The sequence below is a fragment of the Peromyscus californicus genome, unplaced genomic scaffold, assembly GCF_007827085.1.
Source record: "Peromyscus californicus insignis strain IS unplaced genomic scaffold, ASM782708v3 Scaffold_6__1_contigs__length_162567912, whole genome shotgun sequence".
NCBI lineage: Eukaryota > Metazoa > Chordata > Mammalia > Rodentia > Cricetidae > Peromyscus > Peromyscus californicus.
This window is the reverse complement of record NW_026294584.1, coordinates 29,612,912-29,637,902: the sequence shown is the minus strand read 5'-3', so window position 1 is coordinate 29,637,902 and position 24,991 is coordinate 29,612,912. Positions and strand designations below refer to the sequence as shown.

The 24,991-nt window shown below is 40.3% G+C and overlaps 1 protein-coding gene across 2 annotated transcripts in view; it reads right to left on the bottom strand.

Annotated features, from left to right (window-relative positions):
* Positions 1–3,042: 3,042 nt before the first annotated feature.
* Mdfic (MyoD family inhibitor domain containing) overlaps positions 3,043–24,991 on the bottom strand; it is an 83,232-nt gene continuing 61,283 nt past the window's right edge. For both annotated transcript variants that reach the window (XM_052721125.1, XM_052721127.1), the window contains exon 5: positions 3,043–5,625. In XM_052721125.1, coding sequence (XP_052577085.1) covers positions 5,378–5,625 — 248 coding nt within the window. In that variant the 3' untranslated portion in view covers positions 3,043–5,377. The remainder of the gene's footprint in view (positions 5,626–24,991) is intronic.

Sequence of the window (24,991 nt, the reverse complement as noted above, 5' to 3'; positions counted from 1 at the left end):
CTTCTACCCCTTTATGCATCAGACAGAACTTAAGAACCATTTTGATTTTTCAAGTTAAACTTGGAATTTTTTTGTTTGAATTTTTTTTGCTTTTTTTTTTTTAAAGAATGATTACTTTCTCAACTAAATTTTACCAAAGAGGCTGCCTGGAAGTAAATACCTAATTGTAGAGCTATGCTTTGTCTTTGTCTTCAACAGATGTATCTTTAGCTCCAGGTGGCTAATGTATCAAAGGATGAGTTTCCTAAAATGGTTTCTCCACAGCCAGAAATGATTCTCGTCTTGTATTTATTAAATAAAATAAGGGGAGCATCCCAGACAGAAATAATGCACAAACAACAGAAATGCGAGCTACTGCCCAACTGGGAGACACGGGACTACTTATTTGACAATTGGCTGCTTCTGAGCTTTAGCTGTGGCCTTTGTGGAAAATATGCTCTGTCCCAGTATAGTAAAAATAGTGTGGGACAGGTCTCTCCCCTGAAGGATTCTGGTTTTTAGCTAGGATCTGCTCGACTTTGAACTTCACCTCCCGATTAGCTGATATCATTAAAATTTGATCTTATAAGTAGTATTTTGAGACATCATCCTTTGTTTTTAAAGATTATTATTTATTTATTCATTTATTTACTATTTATATGTGTATATGAGAGAGAGAGGCTGCATAAGTTTCCATGCACTATATACATGCAGATACCAAGGGAGGCCAGAAGAGAGTGTCATATTCCCTGAAACTGGAGTTATAAAGGTAGTTATAAGTACCCTGATGTGGGCGCCAGTAACCAAACCTAGATCCTTTTGAACATGGGTTCTCTGAAAAAGCAGGAACTACTGTTAGCATTAAGCCATTTCTCCAGTCCCAGAGACACAGACTTTTAAAGTAAAAGGTGCTGACACTATTCCCTGGGAATTTTGCAATGGGAAGATACATGGTAATTTAATGATCAGTGACTTTTTTGCTAAACCAATTTCCATATTAGGGCTGTACCACAATGCCATTGTTTCCATAACTTTTTTTTTTCTATTTTAAACCAAACCTCTAATAATAATCTTAGATAGTTAAGCAACAATGGAATCCTCGGTGGTGGAGTTAACAATGTCTTCCTCAGAGATGTCAATCTTCTTCCTTGGGTTGAAACTTCCTGAGCATGATGTCATTTCCTTAGGATACCTAGTATCTCATCAAGCACATAGAAAACACTCACAGAGATGAACACTGCAACTAGTCCCCTGCAATAAGAAACACTTGGTCAAAAACGTAAGTAGACGCAGAGGAAACCCTAGCAATATATTAACGTTCTTTCAAAAAAGGTGGTATGCTTCTGCGTTAGTGTAAGACGAGGAGAAAAATAGCATTTGATGAAATCTTATTGTTTCTCAGATTAGATGAAGCAATCCTATGGAACTAGAAATCACAAGTAATTGAAAGGGAGGAAGGTTTTGAATAGTGTTAAATTAAAAAATAATCAATAATCTTAACAGTGGGATTAATATACTGCTAAATACTAATATTATATTAGTAATATTAGTAAACGATTGATTAGGAATATGGATAAACCTAAGCATTAAATAGTACTGCAGAAGGCAAGCCAGGCAGTTCCTTGGCGGGAGCCTTGTTTGTTAGGCAGTGATGTCTGGTGTACAGAACTTTAGAATCTAGAGCATGGATTTTTTTATGGATAGAGAATGGCAAATTATTACACAGGCTGTCTTGGCTACTCTTTGATCTGTTCAGACAACACCTACTGTTCCAGTGAGGAAAATGGCTACAGTAACCCACTGTGAAGATACCAAGTTATTTTGGGGGAGGGTATTGATAGGAGGGGAGGGAGGGGAGATTGTGGTCCAGATGTATTGTATGAGAGAAGAATAAAAAAAATGTAAAAACAAAACAAAATAAAACAAGACTTCTCATGAATACTTCTACTACTGTTTTTGTTAAATCCCAACTCCAAAACATCTTCAAATATTTGTCTTAGCTGTATTAGATAGAAAGACTTCTGACAATGGAGTTTTATGTAAAATTCATTAAAGGTGATACCCAATTTTACAACTTGGAATACTTGTGCTTGCTATTCAGTGTCAGCATATATAAAATAATTTCTTTAGTTTTGTAAATTAAAACAAATTCCTTAGGTAAACAAGTGAAATCAATCTATGGAAAATGTGAATAGTAGTGGATTGCTCATGACGAATTCCAGCACTTGGGAGGCTGAGGAGGGGGACCGGTATGAGGCTAAAGTTACCATGGGCTATATTGTAGTGGGTAGCCATTCCAGTTTTGATCTGGAAGTTCCAACCCCCATTGAGGCTTCGGTAACTGTCACACCTACAAGGCGGGGCCAAGAGAGTCCCCTGAAGACCTGAGATCTGGATGCACCGGCTCTCTTGGTTCCAGGATCCTGGACGCTGGAAGTAGACCGAGCAGAGTTCTCCAGAGAACACCAATGGACTAAGCTACATCTTTCCCAAGACCCTGCAACCTACCTATCCCTTCATTTGTAAGTTACGCTACTAAATAAACCTCCCTTTTAACTACGTGGAGTGGCCCTAATAATTTCACCAATACTATATAGTGAAGTGCAAGCCAGCCCTGGTTACTGTATGAAATCTTATCTTAAAAAAGAAAGAAAGAAGAAAACAGAGAGGGAAGGATGGGAAGAGGAAGGGAGGAAAGGAGTAGGGGGAAAGAAAGAAGGGAGATGATAAGGAAGGGAGAGGGAGGGTGGGAGGAATGAAGGAAGAGCAGAAAAAAGGAAGTTTATCTTTTCCATGCTGTGAATATTCAAAAGAACACTGTATATTGATAACATAGGGCAGCAATGACTTGTAGATAAAATATTCCAAATATTTCTCTGTTCATTAGTGGTCATGAGCCTTGTCATCTACAGAGAAAGACTGGGAAAGGGAGACTAGGAAAATTTTCAGGAAGAGGTATAAAAGGGTAAAGAAATCCTTCAGGTTTTATATTATCATCAAAATAATTTAAATATAGAGCAACTAATATATTAATTAGATATAAAAGGATCTTAAAGCACAATAAAGAGTTCATTTTTTTAATTTTAAAATATCCAGGATAATACAGCTCCAGTTTGAAAATATGCCACATTTAAGAAGAGACTGTAAACCATAGCAATTAGTCTTGACAGCCATAGAATTCAACAACACACTACATATCAATATTCTAAAATATATTGACACTGTTTTCACATTTGCCTATTTTTCTTTTGAATTATACAAGATGCCTTAAGGAATGGCTTGCCTGGAGTACAGAGCTGAAGAAAAGTCCTACATGTACAAGTATGGAAATTAACTTCTAGTATTCACTAATGTTCTCTATTACAGAAAAACATTTCAAATGCACTATCATTTCCATTACAAATCATAGCGGGATATATTCGAGCATCAGACAAACCTATTGGTTAAACAGTCTTTCAGGATATCGAGTCAAATATCCCAACAATCATAAAGAGGCTTATCAATAAACGGATTCTCTTCTCCATTCTAGGACACAAGCACAGGTTAACGTTGGGTATATGGAAATATTAAGGTTCCCATTATATTTGACATAACAAATGAAGAAGGCAGTTGTACATTAGCATCGTATTTAAGCCAACATTTTAAAGTGTATGCATGCATAAATTGCACTAGAAGGGAGATTCACTTGCTTTTCTTTATCAAAGAATATTTAAAATAATAATTTAATTATAAGATAGGCTTACTCTCAAAGAAAAAACATTGGAGACATTCTCATTTTTCATGTAAAAAAAAAATGCTCAGGTCTCCTAAAATCTAGTTTGGCTAAAGGCTTCCTAAAACGCATTTTTTTTTTAACAATCTGATATTCATCTGGAACTGTAAAGAACCACTAAATTACCAAATATACTTTCAAGAGCCTGCAAAGAATTAGTCAATGCAACCAAATTTTAAATCTGAAGAGAAAAAAAAAATCACGTGGGAGGATGTGTGTAAAACCAAACGCTCCCTTTCATAAGAGCTGACTCCATCCCTATATAGTCTTGTCACAGACATATATCTTTATACTTTTAGTATCTTTATAACCTGGCACATTGGCATAATTTAACATACAATTGGAATGCTGTTATCTGGTGATGGTGTTAGACATCTGAGCTCCTCCTGTAGTGGATGCAAGACACATGTGCTTGTGAAATACAAGACTGTGGCTACAAGCCAACCAAAATAAATAGACCCCCCCTCCCAACAGCCCCACATAAAGAACCAAATCTTTCAAATATAAGTGAGCTTTGGAAAAACCCCAAATCAGAATACTAGAGATTTTTTTAATCTTGAAAAAGAAAAACCTCATTTAAATCAAAGTTGTTAAAACGTGTTCTACATTTTTGGTAAAATATAGTTATGTTAACAAGGTATTATGTTTTCATTAAAATTTATAACACTTAAATTATGTGTAGGAAAGTGCATATTTGCATTAGTTCTGATTTTATAGTCTTAAGAAAGCTGTGTTGTTGAAATGTGCAATGGAGGCACATTTTTTTCACTTGTTCAGAACACAGACAGTTCAGGCCACCCACCTTAAACTTTTTCCTAAATTTAAATAGCTCATCCTAAGGCATCTGAAATGCCACATTCTCCTTCAAGCATTCCTCAATAACCTGTTCTTTGCTTCTGTTTCTTCCTATGCCCTCTTTCCTTTCCAGTCCTGACACCAGCATGCCTTGGGATCTGGTTCATTCTCTACGGCTCCCACCCTGCCCTCCTCCACTACAGTGCACACTGCTCTGAATGGCAGCAGCATGATCTTCCTCAGTGCCCTCTGGGTAGAACATTGGAGGTGAGAGCACACAGAGCAGACCAACACGGAGAGTCCCACATCTGTCTGCGGCTCTGCCCAGTATGTGTGCTTACTTAGAATAATGAATGTTCACTTTTAACCTCTAATAGATAAACATCAAAGATAAATGATCTGGTTTAAATACCTGTTGAGCAATGTTGTGTTTAGAGCAAAGAGCTGCTGAGAACAATTAGGAGAAACACAAATGTCAACAGAAAGAAGACAGACAACATTTTTGGGTGTGTGTGTGTGTATGTGTGTGTGTGTGTGTGTGTGTGTGCGTGTGTGTGTGTGTGTGTGTGTGTGTGTGTGTGTGTGTGTATCAAAATGTCTTCCAATTATTAACGTCTACAAAGAAGCTTCAAAAACCAGTTAGTCCAAACTTCACATATTAAACCATATAGATTTAGTGAAAGAAAAAGAATTTCAGAGATTACTTAAACATAATGAGTTAACAGTGCAAACACTGAGTTGCTTCATGAGAATCTTACCATGTGCTTTCCTTTCCCCTACAAGAAATACTGTAAAATGTCTCCAGTTTTAATACAAACAGAAGATAAATCTTTATGACGGAAAACAGATGCCACAGCACTCCATACAGATTTCTAAACAGTCTGAGGATTCACAACAGGCATCCATGATGCCACAGTCCATGTCACAAGGGCAGTTGCAGTCATCACCCATCTCGTCACCACAGCAGCAGCAGCAGGCTTCGGAGGTGCAGATGCCACATGAAGCTTGTCCCAGGACAATATTGCAGAGGGTCAGGAATTCACAGAACAAGCACGCCAGGATACAGTGGACACAGCAGTCTTCATTCACAGGCCAGAGGAGACCACATAGTGGAGAAAAAGGGGACACAAAATACATGTCATCCAGAGAGTAGGTAAAAACTGGTCCAAGTTACAGCTCAAATGATACCCAGCTCTAGACTTCTGTTGTTGATTGTGAGCCAGATGTCCAACAAGGAGCTCGGGCTAAATTCTAGATGAGTGACCTCTAGATGCAGATCCTGGACTGGAGAAGTGATCTGTGGTTGTGTGCATGTCTGTGCATGTGTGTTGGATTATCACTGTAACCCACTGTGGCACAGCTCTTGATCCCAGGCATCACTTTCCTGTGTGTCTTACCCATTGTGCCTACAGCCTACTGCTCTCAGTAACATTGAGCTGAAATAAATACATTTACTAAATAGAAAGTTTATTCATTTGTTCCACACATAGGCTTCAAAATTGGAAAGAAAAATAGGAAATATTAGACATAATAATTAATTCAGACCTTAAAGTAGCATGCATTAAACCATGATCTACATGTTTTCTTTTCCAATTAACTCACTTTCATTTTTCTTTTTTTTTTTGTTACAAAAACATTTTAAGAGAAACAGTGTGACTTTCTAGTTGAGTCCAACTATAATAACTAGTTCATGTCCTTCTGACAAAAGGGATAGCAAACACCAAAAATGACAAAGTGGCTTTACCACTTTCTCTGGTGGCAAAGCAGCTCAATCTCTACCATTTCTTGACACCTTCCTAAATAACACCATGTTTCACAAACTGATAGAAAAAAAACCCCTAGCCATCTAATAAATTTATTATACATACTGCAAAATGCTTTCTTTTAAATTTGGGACAAATGGGAGGGTTAACTGGTGGAAATGCTTATTTATCTATTATTTAACACATGTAATAGAACAATATGACTAATATTTGAGACATTTGCCCAAGATCAGAGATATTCATACTTTTTACATATACATTTTGGGTTACTTTATGAATTTTGGGCTTGTTAGTTTGTATACATATTTTGTACAATGTAAGTTGTACTGTACTGGGGTTCAAACCCACAACTTCATGATTGCTGGGTAAGTGCTCTACCACTGAGCTACACCAAAAACCTTCAGCAGCATTTCAGCCAATGGTGTGAAAACCCAAGGATAGAGGGAATCTCCAGATACAAAGAGGTTGCTGAACAGTTAGTTGGTCTTGTAGTCTTAGACAAAAGCACTGATCGATTTGCAATGGTGTTGTTCTGCAGGGAGCTCTGACCTGACAGAACCATTCCATCCCTAGTGTCACAAGTGTTTCTGCTGAGGAAGAGCAAACAGGAACATTTTGCTTCCCAAACCTATCACTCTCATCCCATCACCAGTTTCCCAGACCCTGGAACATGTCAGTTTCTCTGCAGTAGAGAATGTGGAGGGCACCTGAAATAAAGGTTGAAACACAAAGTCCTTTTCCATGCACCGAAAATCATAAAGGAGAAGGGGTCAGAACACTCAGAAGGTCAGCTCCAGAGCTGTCTATGGCACTAAAGACTAACAACACATCTCTTTCTTTTTTCAACTTTTAAAATGCCAAACCCACTCACACACAATGCTCATGCAGAAACTGAAAATAGACTAGAGTGGTGAGAATTTAGATCTCCTCCATCTTTCCATAACATACAGAATTTTTTGTAATATCTAAACATTTCAAAAAAAATTTTTTGTTGTTACAAAATCTTCGAGGAAAAGCACTCAATGTGAGTGATTCAACTACGTGAGTCTGAAGTTCCTGGCCTTATAAAGCTCCTGGTTTATAGAGCGTCTTTGAGTAGGTTCTTCTGCCAATACTTCTTCTGCATCTCCATCCCAGTTTCCATTTCATAGTTCTTTGTCCTTTTGAATTTTTCTCAGGGAAGATATTATCATCACAATGAGAAAGGAAATTTATAAACAGTATACATTTCACTGAGTATTCGTAAATACTAGAACACTGCTTGGGCATGTAGATTCCTTATATATGAATCATAAAATATGTCACACACATATTTGTGTATGATAAATCTATCAAATATAAGGAGGGAAAGAATCTTTGTCCCACTGTACGTTATAACTAGAGGGTTATGTCAAACATGATGGGGCTCATACCCGCAATCCTAGTAGGTAGAAGACTGAAGTAGGCAGGTGGCAATGAGTTCCAGGGCAGCATGGGCTACAAAATGAGGCCCATTCTCAAATAGAAGGCAAAATGAAACAAAAGAAAACCACTGACCCCCCAAAACAATCAAGGGTCATAATATTAACCTGGGTACATTCTATTAGAATTGGTATCATCCTGTATGATCTCCAAAGAGCAGCCTATTTTTTTCAGAGCATTTGAAACTTATCCACCTTGATTCATATGGCTTCTTTTCCTGCTGTGCAGCATCTTATTTATGAAAACACACCTGATTTACCTTTGCAAATCTGTAACTATTTTCTTTGTTCCTATAGCTCTGCTCAACTAAACATTGCTTTTTGAGAAAACTGCCTGCAAATTCCTCAGAACACACATACTAAATAAGTAGCTGGAGAATATTGGGGTTATGGGATTGTTTATTCCCACTAACAAAGCAAGGGATCATCCACATTTTCATCAATTGTTGAAACTGTCTCAGTTTACCATATGACAAGTGGTTGAGTTTGATATAGCTCCCCCAAAGAAAATTATTTTGCTTTTGCTAAGGAATATAGACAGTTTTCATTTCTGTTGGCTATTCAAGTTTCTACTTCATGGAAATGCATTTTCAACAGGTTCATGCTATTCCTCACTTTTGCACTTTTTTTCTCATTGGTGAGTATACATGTTTTATACATTCAGTCTACAAGTCCATTGTGAAATGGTATTAACCTCTCAGTGTATGACATGCTTTGTTTAAAATAAAGCAAAGACACCCCCACAACAGACTGCTGGCAATGGTCGAGAGACAGCTCGAACTGACCTACTCTGGTGATGGGATGGCCAAACACCCTAATTGTCGTGCTAGAAACCTCATCCAACTACTGAGGGATCTGGATGCAGAGATCCATGACTAGGCCCGGGGTGGATCTCTGGGATTCCAATTAGCGAGAATGAGGAGGGTTTATGAGCGAGAATTGTTGAGACCAAGGTTGGATAAAGCACAGGGACAAATAGACAAACGAATGGAAACACATGAACTATGAACCAATGGCTGAGGGGTCACCAACTGGATCAGGCCCTCTGAGTGGGTGAGACAGTTGATTGGCTTGATCTGTTTGGGAGGCATTCAGGCAGTGGGACGGGGTCCTGTGCTCATTGCATGAGTCGGCTGTTTGAAACCTGGGGCCTATGCAGGATCACTTGGCTCGGCCTGGGAGGAGGGGACTGGACCTACCTGGACTGAGTCTACCAGGTTGATCTCAGTCTGCAGGGAAGGCTTTGCCCTGGAGGAAAAGGGAATGGGGGGGCGGGCTGGGGGGAAGGTGAGGGGGACGGGACGGGGGAGAACAAGGGAATCCGTGGCTGATATGTAGAACTGAATTGTATTGCAAAATAAAAAAATAAATAAATAAAATAAAGCAACAAAATGGAGAGCTGACCTAATCTCTAGACTGTGGGAGTTTGAGGTGCTGAGAGCAAATGTCAGTCAAATCCCAGAGTAGCTAGAGATACAGGATCATATGGTCATGGTGGTGAAGTACATCTGACCAAATGGGAAAATAAAGAATGAACAGATGAATAGGAATCATTACCAAGATGTGTTAGAAGAATGAAATGATAAGTTTCAGTGTTTCTGCTTTACCAAAGCCCCAGTGAGTACATGGGCAACACAAAATGGACTCGTGTTTTTGTTTTTTGTTTTCTCCTTCTTTTGGGGGGGATCACAAGTGTGGGAACAGACCTGGGAGGACAGTGAAATGAGTATGATCAAGGTGAATGATGTGAAATTTCTAAATACTCAAAAATATTATGTTTGAAAAAAAAAAAAAGAGCTGACAGTCAAGGTGAGCCTTCAAGTCACAGTGAGCTGGAGGACTGATAAACTACTAGCCACATCACTGCTGGAGGACTGATAAACTACTAGCCACATCACTGCTGGAGGACTGATAAACTACTAGCCACATCACTGCTGGAGGACTGATAAACTACTAGCCACATCACTGAAACAAGTGTAAGAGTGCGCATCCTAGAGATGATGCCTCACTTAAAGAAATGAATCTGCAAATCTAAAAGCATTGAAATTCATGTCCACTTCTATAAAGAAGAACAGAGGCAGTAGGAAAGACCTGACAAAGACAGGCACCTCAGAAGATGAAGTTCTTTACAGGAAAATGCAAATTCACAAGAACTCATCATCATCTGAAAGACATGGATCCTACATAGTTTACAAGACAGCCATCAGAACTAAGAAAACAAACTAAAACCCAAATACCCCCAAACACTTTGAATACCTCTAAAGCACAAAGAAAACCAGTGCACTAACAAGCACATAAGGAAGCCACAAACCAAAACTTGTAATGATTGCAGTGATATCAGGTAAGATATCTACATAAGTGCATTCATCTTCTACTTTCCATAAAGAAATAAAAGAATGGATCCCTAAATTCCATCACATCAACTACATAGTCCTATTTATTACTTGACAAAAGAGTTTTGTTTTTCCAGAATTATGATTCAGCATAATGAAAAAGCTCACAGAAACTGAGCACAAACAGTTGTATCAGTTTTGAATGACTGGAGGAGTCAAAGGCCACACAAGACATTAACATGGTGGGGAATGATGGAGCAAAAATGGGTGGTGAGAATTATCATTGCAATGTGGTAGAGCATGCCAGAAAGCACCATGTTTGGGAGGAAAGATCCGGAGTTCCAGAGCAACCTTGGCTTGAGGAGAACAGTGCTTCAAAACAACAAACAAAATTGACAGCAAAAGAAGAAGAAAATGTCAGGTGAGGTAGCATACATTATAATGCCAAGGTAGGAATATCACGAATTTGAGGCCACCCTGGGCTACATAGAGAGGCTCTATCTAAAAAAACAAAATAGACAAATAAATCAAATTCAGAAAGATGAGTAGAGAAACAAAGTTTAAAAAAGATGTGGTTTCTGTCTACATGTGATTCACTGTCCAAAAAAAAATTCCTTTTCCCTGGGTCCTTGAGGTTTTCAGTTTTTATGGTTTTATTCAGTCATGATTTGCAGTTTTTGCCAAAAACTGTTTAACCTTTGAGAAGCCAACTGGGTTCTGGGAAGTTTGCCTATCCGGAACTGGGCCAAGCAAGAATTGCGCAATTCAGTGTACTGAGAGGAGGGCTCAGCACAAGACTGACAGCTACTGTAAATTTAGCAAAAACAAAGGAACCCAGCAGTAGCCAAGGCACCGAGAAGAAAGCAGAAAAGGAGATCTTTAGCAGGACTTTTGACTTAAAAAGCATCAGCAAATAAAACAAAAACATACTGTTAGGAATTACTGCTGTCACAGTCCCAAGCCAAGGTCACCCCTGGTAAGCCTGTGCAGCTGCCTATGTGCAGGGCTTCCAGCCCCACACCACCCTGTAAGGTAACAACCAAAACCATAAACAGCCCCTTTGCTACTGGGGGAAATTGTCTGTGACTGATCTCAGGAGCTCTGTTTTGTTGAAAAGGAAACTGGAGACTCTGCTTGGGAGAACAGCCAGTTTATAATGAAAGTATTTCCGATTGATTTATCTGATCATATTTGGCCAAATACACTAGGAAATATGGATATCAGGGAGGCAGTTTGTTAGAGCAAACAGTTGATCAAGAGCCATCAAAAATCAATTTGGATGAGAAGGATGGTAAACTTGGGTCTATAGACAAGTCTTTCTCTCTCTCTCTATTTCTTTCTTTCTTTCTTTCTTTCTTTCTTTCTTTCTTTCTTTCTTTCTTTCTTTCTTTCTTTCTTTCTTTCTTTCTTTCTCATTTCTTCCACATAAGATGTGGTATGACAGGTACTCTTAATTTCTTGGAACAAAGACACCCAGCAGCGGAAGTAGAATACAGGGGCTAGCAGAAAGCTGAGAATTCTCAGAATCACCCACAACCCATTTTTTGAGCGAAGGAAGATTTCTATGCGTCTTATCTTGATTAATCTGTAATAAAGTTTCCTATGACTTAAAGTGCTTGAAAGTATTTTCCTTTCTGGGTAACTGACATGTAAGCCAGATGCCCAGAAACAAGAGGTGGATCAGCATTCTGCAAGCCAAGGAAGCAATGCTGGATCAGAACCTTCAGAGTGACACGTCATTAGTGATTGAGAAAACTGCCTGTTTGAGATCAGGCCTGACCCGAGTTTTGCCATCTAAGGAACAGAGCACCCTGAGTTGTTCCCCATTTGTCTGCTGAGTGGTGGTGCAAACCGCACAGGGGCTGGGGCCTGACTGGCTGAGGGCATTCCTGGTCCCAGATATTGCATCACCGTTCCTGGATATTGCATCACTCTTCCCAGATATTACATCCCTATGTTTGTTGTTTCTTCATAGAGAATGAAAAAGCAGGCTGGAAACAGGCTCGGATTATCCCACGTCACAGCCACGATGGCTGAGTGTCTAGCCTTTGCAAAAACCCAGCTGGTAGGGCACAGACACAAGCATCACCAGGGAGTTCTGTTTTTCAAGTGTGTGTGGCATGTGTGGGTGGGGCGTATTTACCAGTTCTGCACAGTAGCTCAGCTGTAAGCAAATGCTTGACTCAAGACCAGGGCTGGGCAGTATACCTGGCCCCCAGCCCTAGGCTGACCACCTGCCTGAGTAAACAGGCCTGGAGTGCACCGCCTACACACAGCCCTCTGGCACATGGCAGTCCCTAGGGCTCTGGGCCATGGCTAGAACACAGAGGCAACATTTTCCTAATGGAGAGGAAAGTGAGCTAGGTCAAGAGGTTTTTAAAAAGAAAGTCAGGGAAGAGTTATATTTTCCATGCCGAGTCAACTTTGGGGAAATGAACAATGGTCTTTATTATCATCTTTCTCCTAAACAAATTCAGAAGAATATTAGAGAAAAACCAGCCTGTCCTCCTGCACCTCACCAAGGGACTCCTCCAAAGCATCCCTATCGACATCCAAATACCGGAATGCACCCAGTCTAAGGGAGAGGTTACCATGGGGTACAGGCACATGGCCTGGCTCTGTAGTTTTTTGTCTCTCTGCCCTTTATTCTTTTGCCAGCATTGTACACAGCTAATGCACTAAGCATTCCAAACTCTCTGAGATTTGATCCAGAACTTGGTCTCCACTACAGCACTAGTCCAAGAAGTCTGTCTACAGTGTCGTTTTACAGTCAGGAAGATAATATTCATATCGGAGGAATTATTGTTTCTCAGAAGTTTAACACAGAACTCTGAAGAGGAATGGAGCTTTGGGTATTAGACATGTGTATTTAAGAATTATTACATTTTCTCCAGGCAGTGGTGGAGCATGCCTTTAATCCCAGCACTCAGGAGGCAGAGGCAGGCAGATCTCTGTGAATTTGAGGCCAGCCAGGGCTACAAAATGAGTTCCAGGATAGCCAGAGCTATTACACAGAGAAATCCTGTCTCAAAACAACAACAACAACAACAAAAATTACATTTTTATTATTCATTTACTGTATGTATCTATATATAATGTCTATGTGAGTGCAGGCTCTTGTTTGCCAGATTATGTATGGGGGTCAGAGGATAACTTACTGCAATCATTCTCTCCTTTTACTATGAGGGTCCTGGGGTATTAAACTCGCGTCACTAGGCTTGGAGGCAACCACCTTTACCTCCTGAGCCGTCTTGCTGGGTCAGAGGCACTTGTCTAGCACATTTTACATATAAAGTTAAGCCAGTATCTGAGTGCAGCGTGGTTAAATGATGGAAATGGTAGCACGTGTTTACTGAATTAACAGGCAGGCACTTGGTAAGCACTAGCAGTGTGACAGCTGTGATGATGGCGGCCGTGGCAGTGGCAGTGGTGGTGGCGGGTAGCAGTGGTGTCAGAATCCTGACACTAGGAAGACTACAACTCTCCCCCTGTGTCCAGCCAGCCTCAGTACTACAGCAACGTGGGGCCATGCTCCTGAAATCCAAGAAGACTTGGGGAAAACTTTGCTCATAGTTTCGACCCAGAGGCAGAGAAAGCACCAAAAAGTAATTCTAAGAGACAGACACCGCAGAAGAGTGAAACAGAAACCTAGCCAAAAAATTAGTAATCTGTGTCTGGCTTCAGCAGAAGATTTAAAAATAATAGTCTAGTTTTCCATATTTCAATCATTATCTATTTTCTTCAGAAGCTAGAAAGCAGGGAGAAAAGGGTAATAGTATGCTGTGCTTGAATGCATTCAGTGCTATTTTTAAGTTGGCCAGTTGAAATATATCTAATGGAAGACTGAGTATAATTTTTGGATAAGAAAATCTATAATATTTTCTTTAATCACAAAAGGCAGTTTGAAGGCTGGCTAAATGGTTCCGAAGGTAAAAGGTCCTTGCCACCAAGGTGGCTGACCTAAGTGTGACTCCCAGGACCCCAGACAGGACTGATTCTCCTAAGTTGTCCTCTGACCTACACTCTGCACGTCATAATAGGAGTGTTCATGGGCATACACACACACACACACACACATACACACACACACACAAATAAACGTAAGTTAGTAATTATTAAGAAAGCATTGCTTTTCTTGAAGGAGCAGCGTCCAGCAGTCGTCTCAAGGTGGTAATAATTAATGCCTTTTATGGATAGGACATAACAAATGAAAGTGAGTCCTCTAGCTTTAATGAAAATAAGTATTTGAATAAAGAGGATGGAAAAGTTCTTTCCAGATGCATATTTTCCCCAATTTTATTTTCCAAACTGTATTTATCTCATAGCTAAAATTTTGGCATGCTTCTTGTCACTTACATCTTTGCTTTAAGAATTCTGCAAGGCACATTTTGAAAGAAACCATTTTTTTTTTTAATGGCAAAAGGCCCACACCCATGTGCCCATTACACCGTAACTGTGAAATAATGATGAGAATAAGTAAATTAACACCAGGCAGTGAAATCAGTCTACTACAGAGACCCATGGGTTTGGCCAGGTTGCCTATATCCAAACTCTCCATGGCAGAGGGAAGTACACAAACAGGATGAGAGAAGGCTCGAGTCACTTAGACTAAGGATTTCACAGGGCAGGGATCAGGCAAACTTCTCTGGGCACTTGCCTGCCCAGGGATCAGCAGGAATACAAAGGGCACCTTTGCCATCCACATTGCATGAACGTCCCAAACAAGGCTGTTGCTGCAGCCTGGCCCTCTCTTGCAGAGGCAGGACACCTTGTCCAGCAGGAGGCACTATGTCCTACAGGCAGGCGATGTCTGGTCTAGGGAGGGCCCATCATGTGTTCCCTAGCCTTGACTGAAGGGACAAGCCCCAACCAAAGAGTCACAGCAGTCTAACGCACACACCAGGCAAGATGAAGAGACAGGCAGAGTGGGAAGTTACCATGGGAAAAGACACCAAAGCATAATTCAAAGCGGTGCACAGGAGGTAAATCCTATTATTTATGGAATTAATTTGTGAATCAAGCATGGTTGCTAGTCTTTCCACACCACTCTGTCTCATCTATTAATGTGATGTGATGTTTTTTTCAAAGGCATGATCACCAGCCTCTGATGAACAAGACAGCATGACACAAAAATTATAAGGTATACATATCTCCATCAGAATTTAGTACCCTGAGAATTCTGAAGCCAAAATAACCTACAGACGTGTTTGCAAGTGTCCTAAATGTGGCAGAAGCCTTGGGACCTGGCCTCCTAAACAAGACATATTGTAGGCGTGTCGATTACTTTAAATTGTGGAGGAGAAGATAAAAATAAAAAAGCTCTCAGTGAGCTGCTTCCCAGTCCCCTCCACACTCCATCCCCCCCCCCCCCCCAACAGAGCCTTCCCTCAGTCACAGCTCATTACTTGCTACTGCCATTCACACAACAAAAGGAAATGCTGTAAGTTTCCAGGTGGCGAGGAGGGCTGTTTGTGTTTGTTTGAACAAGACTTTTAGCACAACAGGAAAAAAAAAAACACACGGGGGCACAGAGACAAAAGGATGTCAGTGGGTAATCATCCTTCTGCACTCACCAAGTGGCACAGTTAGGAAATGTCCTGCTATTTAGGAGGACTGTGATGTTAGGGAGCTAAGACCGGCTTTCCTGTCTAGCTCTCTCACTAATGGTTTAAGACCTCTCGAGCAAGTAGCTTGACTCTGTCCATAGGCATACAGTGGAGGGTGACAACTGCCAAGCTCTTCTGAAGTGCTGAGATCCCAGCACCACGTTCTCTACAAGAACAGGGTTGTAAATGGAGCTTGGGGTCTTTAGCGATATTATTATGCTTATTGCAATATTCAATTCTCTTTTTCAAAAGGATTTATTTTTATTTATGAGAGAGAGAGAGAGAATATGCCACAAGTGTGTAAGTACTCCAGAAGTTCACAAAAGTGCCAGATTCCCCAGGGCTAGACTTACAGATGGTTGAGAGGCCCCTGATGGGGGTGCTCAGAACTAAACTCAGTTCCTCTGGAGGAGAAAGTATTCTTAACCTCTGAGCTGTGTCTCCAGCCAGTCTCCAATATTCTGTGTGTGTGTGTGTGTGTGTGTGTGTGTGTGTGTGTGTGTGTGTCTGTGTCTGTGTCTGTGTCTGTACACAAATGTGCAGCTGTAGGTGTCCTGTGTGTATGTATACAAATGTATAGCTGTGGGTGCCCATGAATGCATGCAGAAGCCAGAGTGGGAGGGACATTAGGTGTCCAGTTACGCTGCTCTCCACTTTATACCCTCAAGACAGAATCTCTCACTGAACTTGAGTTTTTTGAGCTGGTCAGGCTGGTCAGAAAGTGCTGTTGAGCCTCTTATCCCAACACCTAAAATGCTGGTGTTACAGGTATATGCATTTACCACACTCAGATTTTATATGCGTGCTAGTGACTCAAGTTCAAGTCTCACATTTGTCCAGCAAGCACTGATCCATGTTCCCAGACTCTTACCCACTAATCTCTGTCCCTGCTCTTACTGATCTAGGTAAAGCTCAATGGAAAGTTAATTAATGTTGAATAAAAGCAGACTAAACTCTGAATCAGCCTGAGGACTGGATAGCCACAATGTGCATGAACCGTGACGTACCAGAGTCTTCAGGCAGAGGATGTAGGCTTCATAAAAATGTTGAGCAATGGGCAACATACAAACTATATTTTCTTGTCCATAGAGGACATACACATCAGATAACATTAGCCAGAGAAGACTTCTGAAACTGGCAAGATAGAAGGAAATGGGGAGAGAAATGAATGACACAATGTTGTCGTAATTCTTTCTCAGCAGAGGAACCCAGAAACAAGGCCTTGATGGTCAAATTCAACAAAAACCTACTGAGCACTGGATTATGAGACAGACGCCACTCTAAGTACGCAGACACACCTCAGCAACTCCATGCTAAAGAGGGCATAGTGGCAATGTAGTATGACAACTTTTAAGTCCAGATAGAGCCATCGTGCTATGGAAGTACTGACAAAGCAGGAGGCCATGCTGCCAACACACCATGCTTCATATTATCCAGGCACTGCTAGAAGGGGTTTACAAATGCATCTTCATTAAACACAAAATTGTATAAGATAGTTGTTATGATTATCCTTAAAAGAAAAATGAATAGGAGATTCACTGTCAATTCAGATTTGTAAGACAGAGCTGTGAAGGATGAGAGCAGTGAGTGCGGGGTTGACGGGGGAAATCGGAGGGATGCATGAGCTATGCTTTGAAGAAGAGCATGCTAGTTGAGACAAAAATAAGGAAAGGTTCCTTCTAGTGGGAAAGTTATTCAAAGGAATACAACAAGGGTATGCTGTTTGCAAATAACATGATGGCTCAATTTGGTTGGAGCTGGGTTAATCAGGAAGAAACCCTTCAATTTTCTATGTCAGAAGCAAGAACTCACAGAGGACATACAGTCACAATCATAGGATCAGTGGGGTCCAACAGTTGACTTTAAAGAGATATAAGGCATTAGAATGATAGAACTTGCCGTGACACTGGTTGAGGAAACAATGAAAAGAGAACAGTCATATGTCATTTTCTGGCCTCTGGAGCCATTCACCAAGGAAGAAATCTAGATTTGGTATAAAACTGATTTGCAGTATGGCATGTCATAGACATGAGACACGTTAAGTCTGAAGATACTCAAATGGGAATATTCAAGAGGAGATGATGCCTGACCTTGAGCCCGGGGAGCTGAAAGATCTTTAGAGTGTGGAAGGTGCTATGATTTTACAGGGAATGGCTTTGCACAGTTTCCCAGGAAAAAGTAGAGGGTGACAAGAGAAGAGATGGAAGACAGCGAAAGTGTTGGAGAGGAGAGCAGAGGAAGAGCCGAGCTAGCAGAGATGGGGAGTGGCTGTGAAATGCTGTTCACTCAATTTGGCATGGCTGTTCACGTCTTAAAATCAGAGCAGCCATGATTACCCATATGAAACCCTCACAAGACTAAGCCCACTAACATTCCCTTGCTGAAAGGAGCTGTATGAGACAGCTCTGGCAGGGCCATAAACAGTTAATATTTGGGAGAGGGCTCTTCCTATATGTAGCCACCTATAAGCTGCCCATAATCCTCCCTGGTGGTCCTGTAAGCAGCCCCAATGAAACTCACTGTTCACCAAGGTAACTTGAATGGAATCATGCCTTTGATCTGTCATGGTGCCCTATCTGCAATGAACAGACATTTGTTTAAGTCTCCCCAGGAAAACTCACACAATAGGAGTTAACAAAGAATGAAAACCTGGGGAAGGGAGGAACCATGAAAGGAAGAGAAAGAAAAAAAAATGTTTGAAGAGGTATGTCAGGTACTCTGGCTGGAGAAATTCCAGGGATATGGTAGGAATGTAGGTGAATAGCTGAGAGCTAGGGAGTGACTGAAAAGAGACAAAGAGGCCACAAAGGTAAGAAATCTATCTACCTAGAGAACAGGAACGAGAAATGCACAAGAATGAGCAGCCCAGAAAAGATCATAAACACACCCACGTTCACATGGATGCACACACATATAACACACAACACACATGTTCAAATGCACACAGACACACACAGACACACAGACAGACAGACAGACAGACACACACACACACACACACACACACACACACACACACACACACACACTTCTAGGCAAAGACGTGTACAAAAAACCCTGTACTGACAAGAAGTATACTGCCACAGGAAGCCAGGCAACTCCTCCTTTGAAGTAGAGGTAACAAGCTGAGACTGAGGTTTAGGTGAGCCTGAAGGGGATGGGAGTAAAGAGACCTTGAGGAAAAGCTGATGGCTTTTTCTGTCCTTATAAAGTGACAGAATGAGATAGCCACTGTGCGAAATGGGAGCAGACAGGTCTGTTTGTCTTCCTACCTCACTGTTAGGAACACTGGATTCCAAAGAACAAGTACTGAAAAATGATGTGTTAGATGAGTTTGGGGCACACACCCTCTGCCAAGAGACTCTAAGAATCCTGTTCAGACTGAAGACCACATGAGTACAATGAGACCAATTTTAAGGTTGTCAAGATTTCTTCAGTAGTGTTACTTCCTGGAATAGTCAGAAGTTGAAAGTACAATATGGATTTCTGGTTCAGAAAGTAGGTATACCAGGTAATGTCTGTCAGGGTCACACGTAAGATTGGAATTTCACTAAGACAGACAATGTGAACAAGGAACACAAAGCATGTAGGAGAACAGTGTTAGGTAGGTAGGTGGCCAGGTCAGAGTATGATTGATAGGTAGGTGAGAGAGATGACAGAAATGATAATGACAGACAGACATGATGGCAGGCATATGGATGATGAATGATATTAGATACCCAGATAATGATGCTAGATGCTGGACAAATAGGTAATAGATTTTTATTTTCAGAGATAATTGTGCTTCAAGAGGCAAGCTTCAGATTTATATGTTTAGGATTTAGTTCTTATTTTTATTTTTATTTAAGTGTATATGTGTGTCTTTGTACTACTGCATGCAGCTATGCAAGGATGCCCTTGGAAACCGGAAGGTGTCGGATACCCTTGAGCTGGAGTTACAGATGGTTAAATACTACCCTATATGAGTAATGACATTTGAACTCCTGTCCTCTGTAAGAACAAGGAGTGTAAGAGTGTCCTTTTTTTGTTTCTTTGTTTTGTTTGAGACAGAGATTATAAGTGTAACAGTCCTGGCTGTCCTGGAACTGGCTTTGTAAACCAGGCTGGCCTCAAACTCAGAAAGATCTGCCTGCATCTGCTCGCCAAGTGTTGGGATTAAAGGTGTGCGCCACCACCGCCCAGCTAGGAAGTGTTCTTAATCACTGAACCATTCCCCCTGCCCTCAGATGTATTTCTAAAAGCACTTGATTAAAAAATAGATTGGGGACTTTCCCTCCAGAGTCTGGCACACAGGCTGACCTTTGGTAAGTACTGGTGACTCAATGCCAGTCACCTGAGTGGCCTACAGTGAAGTTGGCTTGTAGTGTCAGTGGAACAACTCTTGACGATTCACAAACCCCTGCCCACGGGGGTTATCTACCTCAGATAGTGACACGTTCTTTCTAAAATAACCACTCTTTTGTCACTCCAAAATGCAATTTCCGCATCACTCACTGAGCATAATTATTAGAAAAAAAAATAAACTTCAACTTCTTGTGTCAAGTTTAAATGATGCTATGCTATGGGGATATTATTTCCCAGGAGGTCCACTTGCTCTAGATTGATTTCCCCAGAGAAGTCACAAAAGAAACTTAGGCAGGCTTAATATGTCTCTGGAAAACTGTGTATTAATCCATTTTATTCTTTTCTTTCAATTATCGTCATATTTCCCCAAACTCTTGAGTTTTCAGTCTTCTAAGCAGCAACTACTATTTACTTGTCTCTTTTTCTTCTCCTTCCAAATGTGGGGCAGGATTAACTCCCCCAAGCACACTGTTTTCTAATTATTCTACCTCGATCCTCTGATTGCCTCCCATGCCCACTTGATTGGCTGCTGCTGATCACCTTTTCTATGTCCCTTCAGTGAACTCTAGGAGAGGAAAGGACACCAATACCAACTCTCCCGTGCCCTGCAGGGACCTGAGGCCACACTCACTACACTTCAGTTGGAAATCATATGTGAAGATTTGCCTAAAAGGCCCAAAATAAATGTGTCGCCAGGTTGTGGTTGACTAGAAGTTTTTCTTCTGTTTTCTCTTGTACTTATCTAGAGATTTAAATAACAATAACTCAAAATATGTCATATAAAAGTCTCATACTCAATTTCTCCATTCTGCTATAATCTGTCATTGCTGAGCATGTGTTAGTAAAAATATGGCTTGGAATAAGCATTAAAATAACACTTAGAACTGTAGAGTTTTGTTTTTTGTTTTGTTTTGTTTTGTTTTTGTGTGTGTGTGTGTGTGTGTGTGTGCGTGTGTGTGTGTTTACAGGGTTTTTCTGTGGTGTGGCTCAGGCTGTCCTGGAACTTGCTGTGTTGACCAGGCTGGCCTCAGAGAGTCATCTGCCTCTGCTTCCCGAGTGCTGGGATTAAAGGCATGTGCTGGGATTAAAGGCCCACTACTATAGATATTTTTAAGGTGACCATCTGCAGATGCCCTTTAGTAACACTTCATTTGAAACGTCTTTTTATCCTGCAGTGTGAAAAATAAAGTTCATACAAATTTACAATACATGCATGTTATAAAACAAATTATTTCATTACAGGGAATGGTTAGGCCATTAAGGGGGCAAGAGCAAGTATCTCTATATTGTTTCTTGGTTTGCTTTTTGTTTTTAATTTGCCATGGGTAAAATTTTAAATATGTGAATTAAAATACACAGAATTTTAGGGACAATCAATGATGTCAAATCACTTATACTATTAAAAGTTAAAGTAACATAAAGATGTGTTTCTTTGTACATATAGTAGGAAATCTGATAGCAATCAGCTACTGTAATTCTGGAGTAATTAAAATAAGCAGTATTCATGATTTCTACAACTGTAGTCCAAAATGAAAACTTGAGTGATTTTACAATAATTAAGAAAACACACTACTGATTGTGCCTAGAAGGATGTTTCCAGAAAGGTTTGACTGAAGACAAAAGACTGACAGTGAATGGAGACAGTGGGCTGAATACAAGGAGAAGCCTAGCTGAACACAGGCATGAATCCCTTCGCTTGCAGACTGAAGATGCAATGTGCCCACTACCAGATTCCTGTCATCATATTTCTGTCCTAAAAATACAACCATTCTATTGTAATGATCCAAAATCTGATATGTATTAAAACACACACACACACACACACACACACACACACACACACACACAAGAATGCAACACAGTACTGTGTCATGAATTCCCTTGCCTCTCACTCACTCAGCCTCATCGTTATGCATCATCATAGACCCTACACCCTTGAACTGTGAGTCAAAATAAACACTTCCTTAATTGCTTTCATCGTGTATTTTGTCTTAGCAATAAGAAGAGCAACTGATAACAACTGCCCGTCAAAGATCTCCATGAGTAAATCTCATTCATCTTATTGAACTTTTAGTTGCATGTGACATGTAAACACTCATTCTATTTTAAAACGCTTTCTTCATTTGGTTTTCCAGATGGCTCTCTATTTCTTTTTGATGAACATCTATCAACCTGTATGTTTCCCCAGTTTTTCCATTTGTTGTCTTCTACACAATGAAGTAGTGGCTCAGGGCTCCGTTCTTGAGACATGTCTGCACTTTCTTGGCCATAGTTCTTAACCCTGAATCCGTATTAGAATTATATGGAAAGTGTCCAAAGGATGTCGGTTCCTTGGACACACTCTATTCCCAATGAATCATAGCAAAACCCACACTTAGACTTTATTTCCTGTTCCCCTTGTCCTGGACTATGATGACTCAGCCATTATATATACCACACTCCAGTGTCCCATAGAAAATATCTCAGACTGCAAGCTCCAGCTCCCCATCCTTCCACACATTGCAAACCAACAGTCATATAAACTACAGCACATCATAGCCAACAAAATCAAACTTGCCTTTACCCCAAGGACCAAGGTTCTTCTATCTCTAGTGTCACATATTAGTTAGTGGCAACTCCATTCTTCCTCTGGCCAAAATGCTGGGAGTCATCCTTCATTCCTCTATCTCTTGTGCTGAAAGCATGTTCTTTACCAAAGTGTATTTCACAATGAGTGCATATCCATAGTAACAACATTTCATGGCCTCCAGCAATGCCACACTGATGCTAACCCACCACTTAACCTCTGAATCAAGGCAAGAGCTCTTACAAAGAGCCTTTCTTTGGCCGTTCTATAATGGTAACCTACTCTCAGCAAATAAGATAATGTTTAAAATCACTAAATCAGATCATGTCAGCACAGTTTGCTCAATACCTGCAGCAGGGATTCTGTCTCAAAATTAAAACCTGCCACCATGGTTCATTAAGTCCCATCATCAGTTCAGTTCTTAGAAACATTCGATTTTTAAATAAGACATCTGCATATATCTAATCTCTTTATTTAGCTCAAGAATACCACAGAGCTAACAAGATTTTATTATCTGTCTTTAAATCTTAGAAGAAAAAGAATAAATTTTATCAGATTCTCAAATTAATCCATTAAACCGAACATGGTCAGTTACTGTGTGAGACACAATCAAAATTATTCACAGTTCACAATTACAGTTTAAATATCAATTGTTTCGGCCAGGCGATGGTGGCCCATGCATTTAATCCCAGCACCCGGGAGGCAGAGCCAGGCGGATCTCTGTGAGTTCAAGGCCAGCCTGGTCTCCAAAGTGAGTTCCAGGAAAGGCACCAAAGCTACACAGAGAAACCCTGTCTCGAAAAACCAAAAAAGAAACAAACAAACAAACAAACAAAAAATATCAATTGTTTCAAGGCTCTGCTATGATACTAATTTAATGAAGAGTAGACCATACTAAAGCACACCTTGCTTTTATTGTATAACTGTTTCTCCAAAAGTAAAATACCCACACTTCAAGAAAGATTCTAAAACTTAGGAAATATACAACTCAATAGGTGCAGGAAGTCTCTGAAACTGACCAGATTCACTAGGGCCCTCCTTCCCAAACCTGTATAAGCTGTAGGGATTGCTGAGAACACTCTCAGACAAGCTGAGCTGTCTGGAAGAAGCTGAGCCAAGTGGAAAAGGCAAAGACCCAACTGAGCTGCTGAGAAAGGACACTCTGACCTGTTGAGCTGTTTCTGCATTATGACATCTTCTCCAAGCTTCCATCTTTTGTGAGCTGTCACCGTTGCTGGGACGGGCTTTGGTGATGCAGCTGCTTTTGAAGTATTTCTGCTCCTATAAGTAACCCTTCACACATATAAGTAACCTCAATGAAACTTACTGGTTCACTAAGTTGGACTTTGGTGGTATGCATACTTTGGTTTGCCATTGATTTCTAATCTGGTGTGAGTTAACATTTGTTCACATCTCCCCAGGCATAGTGTCATACAGCATCTTCAAACATATGTTACCATCAACATATTGTCTTCTATTTGTCTGAATTGCCAGTGGTTTCCTGACTCATCTTTCCTACACACATGTCCTAATGCTGCAAACATTTGTTCACCACTTTATGTCTTGTTTTATTGCTAACTATTCTTTGTGTAAAAACTGATTAAATTCAACTCAGGGCCTTGTGAACATCAGTTAGAAGAAGCTATCAAGTCCCATGAAGTTGTGGACCAAGACACAAAAGTCAGAAACGTGAGATTCACGATCATGACTCTTTTAATTCCTTCCATTCAAATGGGATTGGTACTCTTACAATAGAATCAGAATGGGGCTTTGAGAAGAGGGATGTTTTAATCAGCAAACCTTCATACCATGTCATTCCATAGAAGTTACTCAGAGTCTTCTAAGATTAACCAAGCATACATCACATACAGAGCAGAGCTACTGAGGCCAGTGACTCATCAAATGCTTCTACAGTTGCTTAATTCTCTTGCTTTGATAATGTTTGTACATTCATTTAGTCTAGTGTACTAAACTTAAGATCTAAACTCCAAGGAAACTATGTGCTGGCTTGTGAAAAAGGCATGCTAATTACCTTCTTGTATGTTCAATCTTTTTCTCTCTCATGGATCTTTTCTATTCAAATGTGAACATACTCAAATATTTACCAACAATACAAAAGAATACAAACCTGAGAAAACCAGCCCCTGGTTCTATACTTCAGGCCAGGACTTTGTTTTTTGTTTTTTTGTTTTTTTATTTTATTTTTTTAACAAGGATTCTACTGATGTGTTTCCTCATATCATTGATCCACATCATTCTGGCTGCTACATGAAAATGGTTCTTAGATGACCATCAAATAATATACACGCTATTAAACCCAATAGGATTATTTCAGAGCTAATCTTACTTCACCTGCCAACAAAACTTGGTATA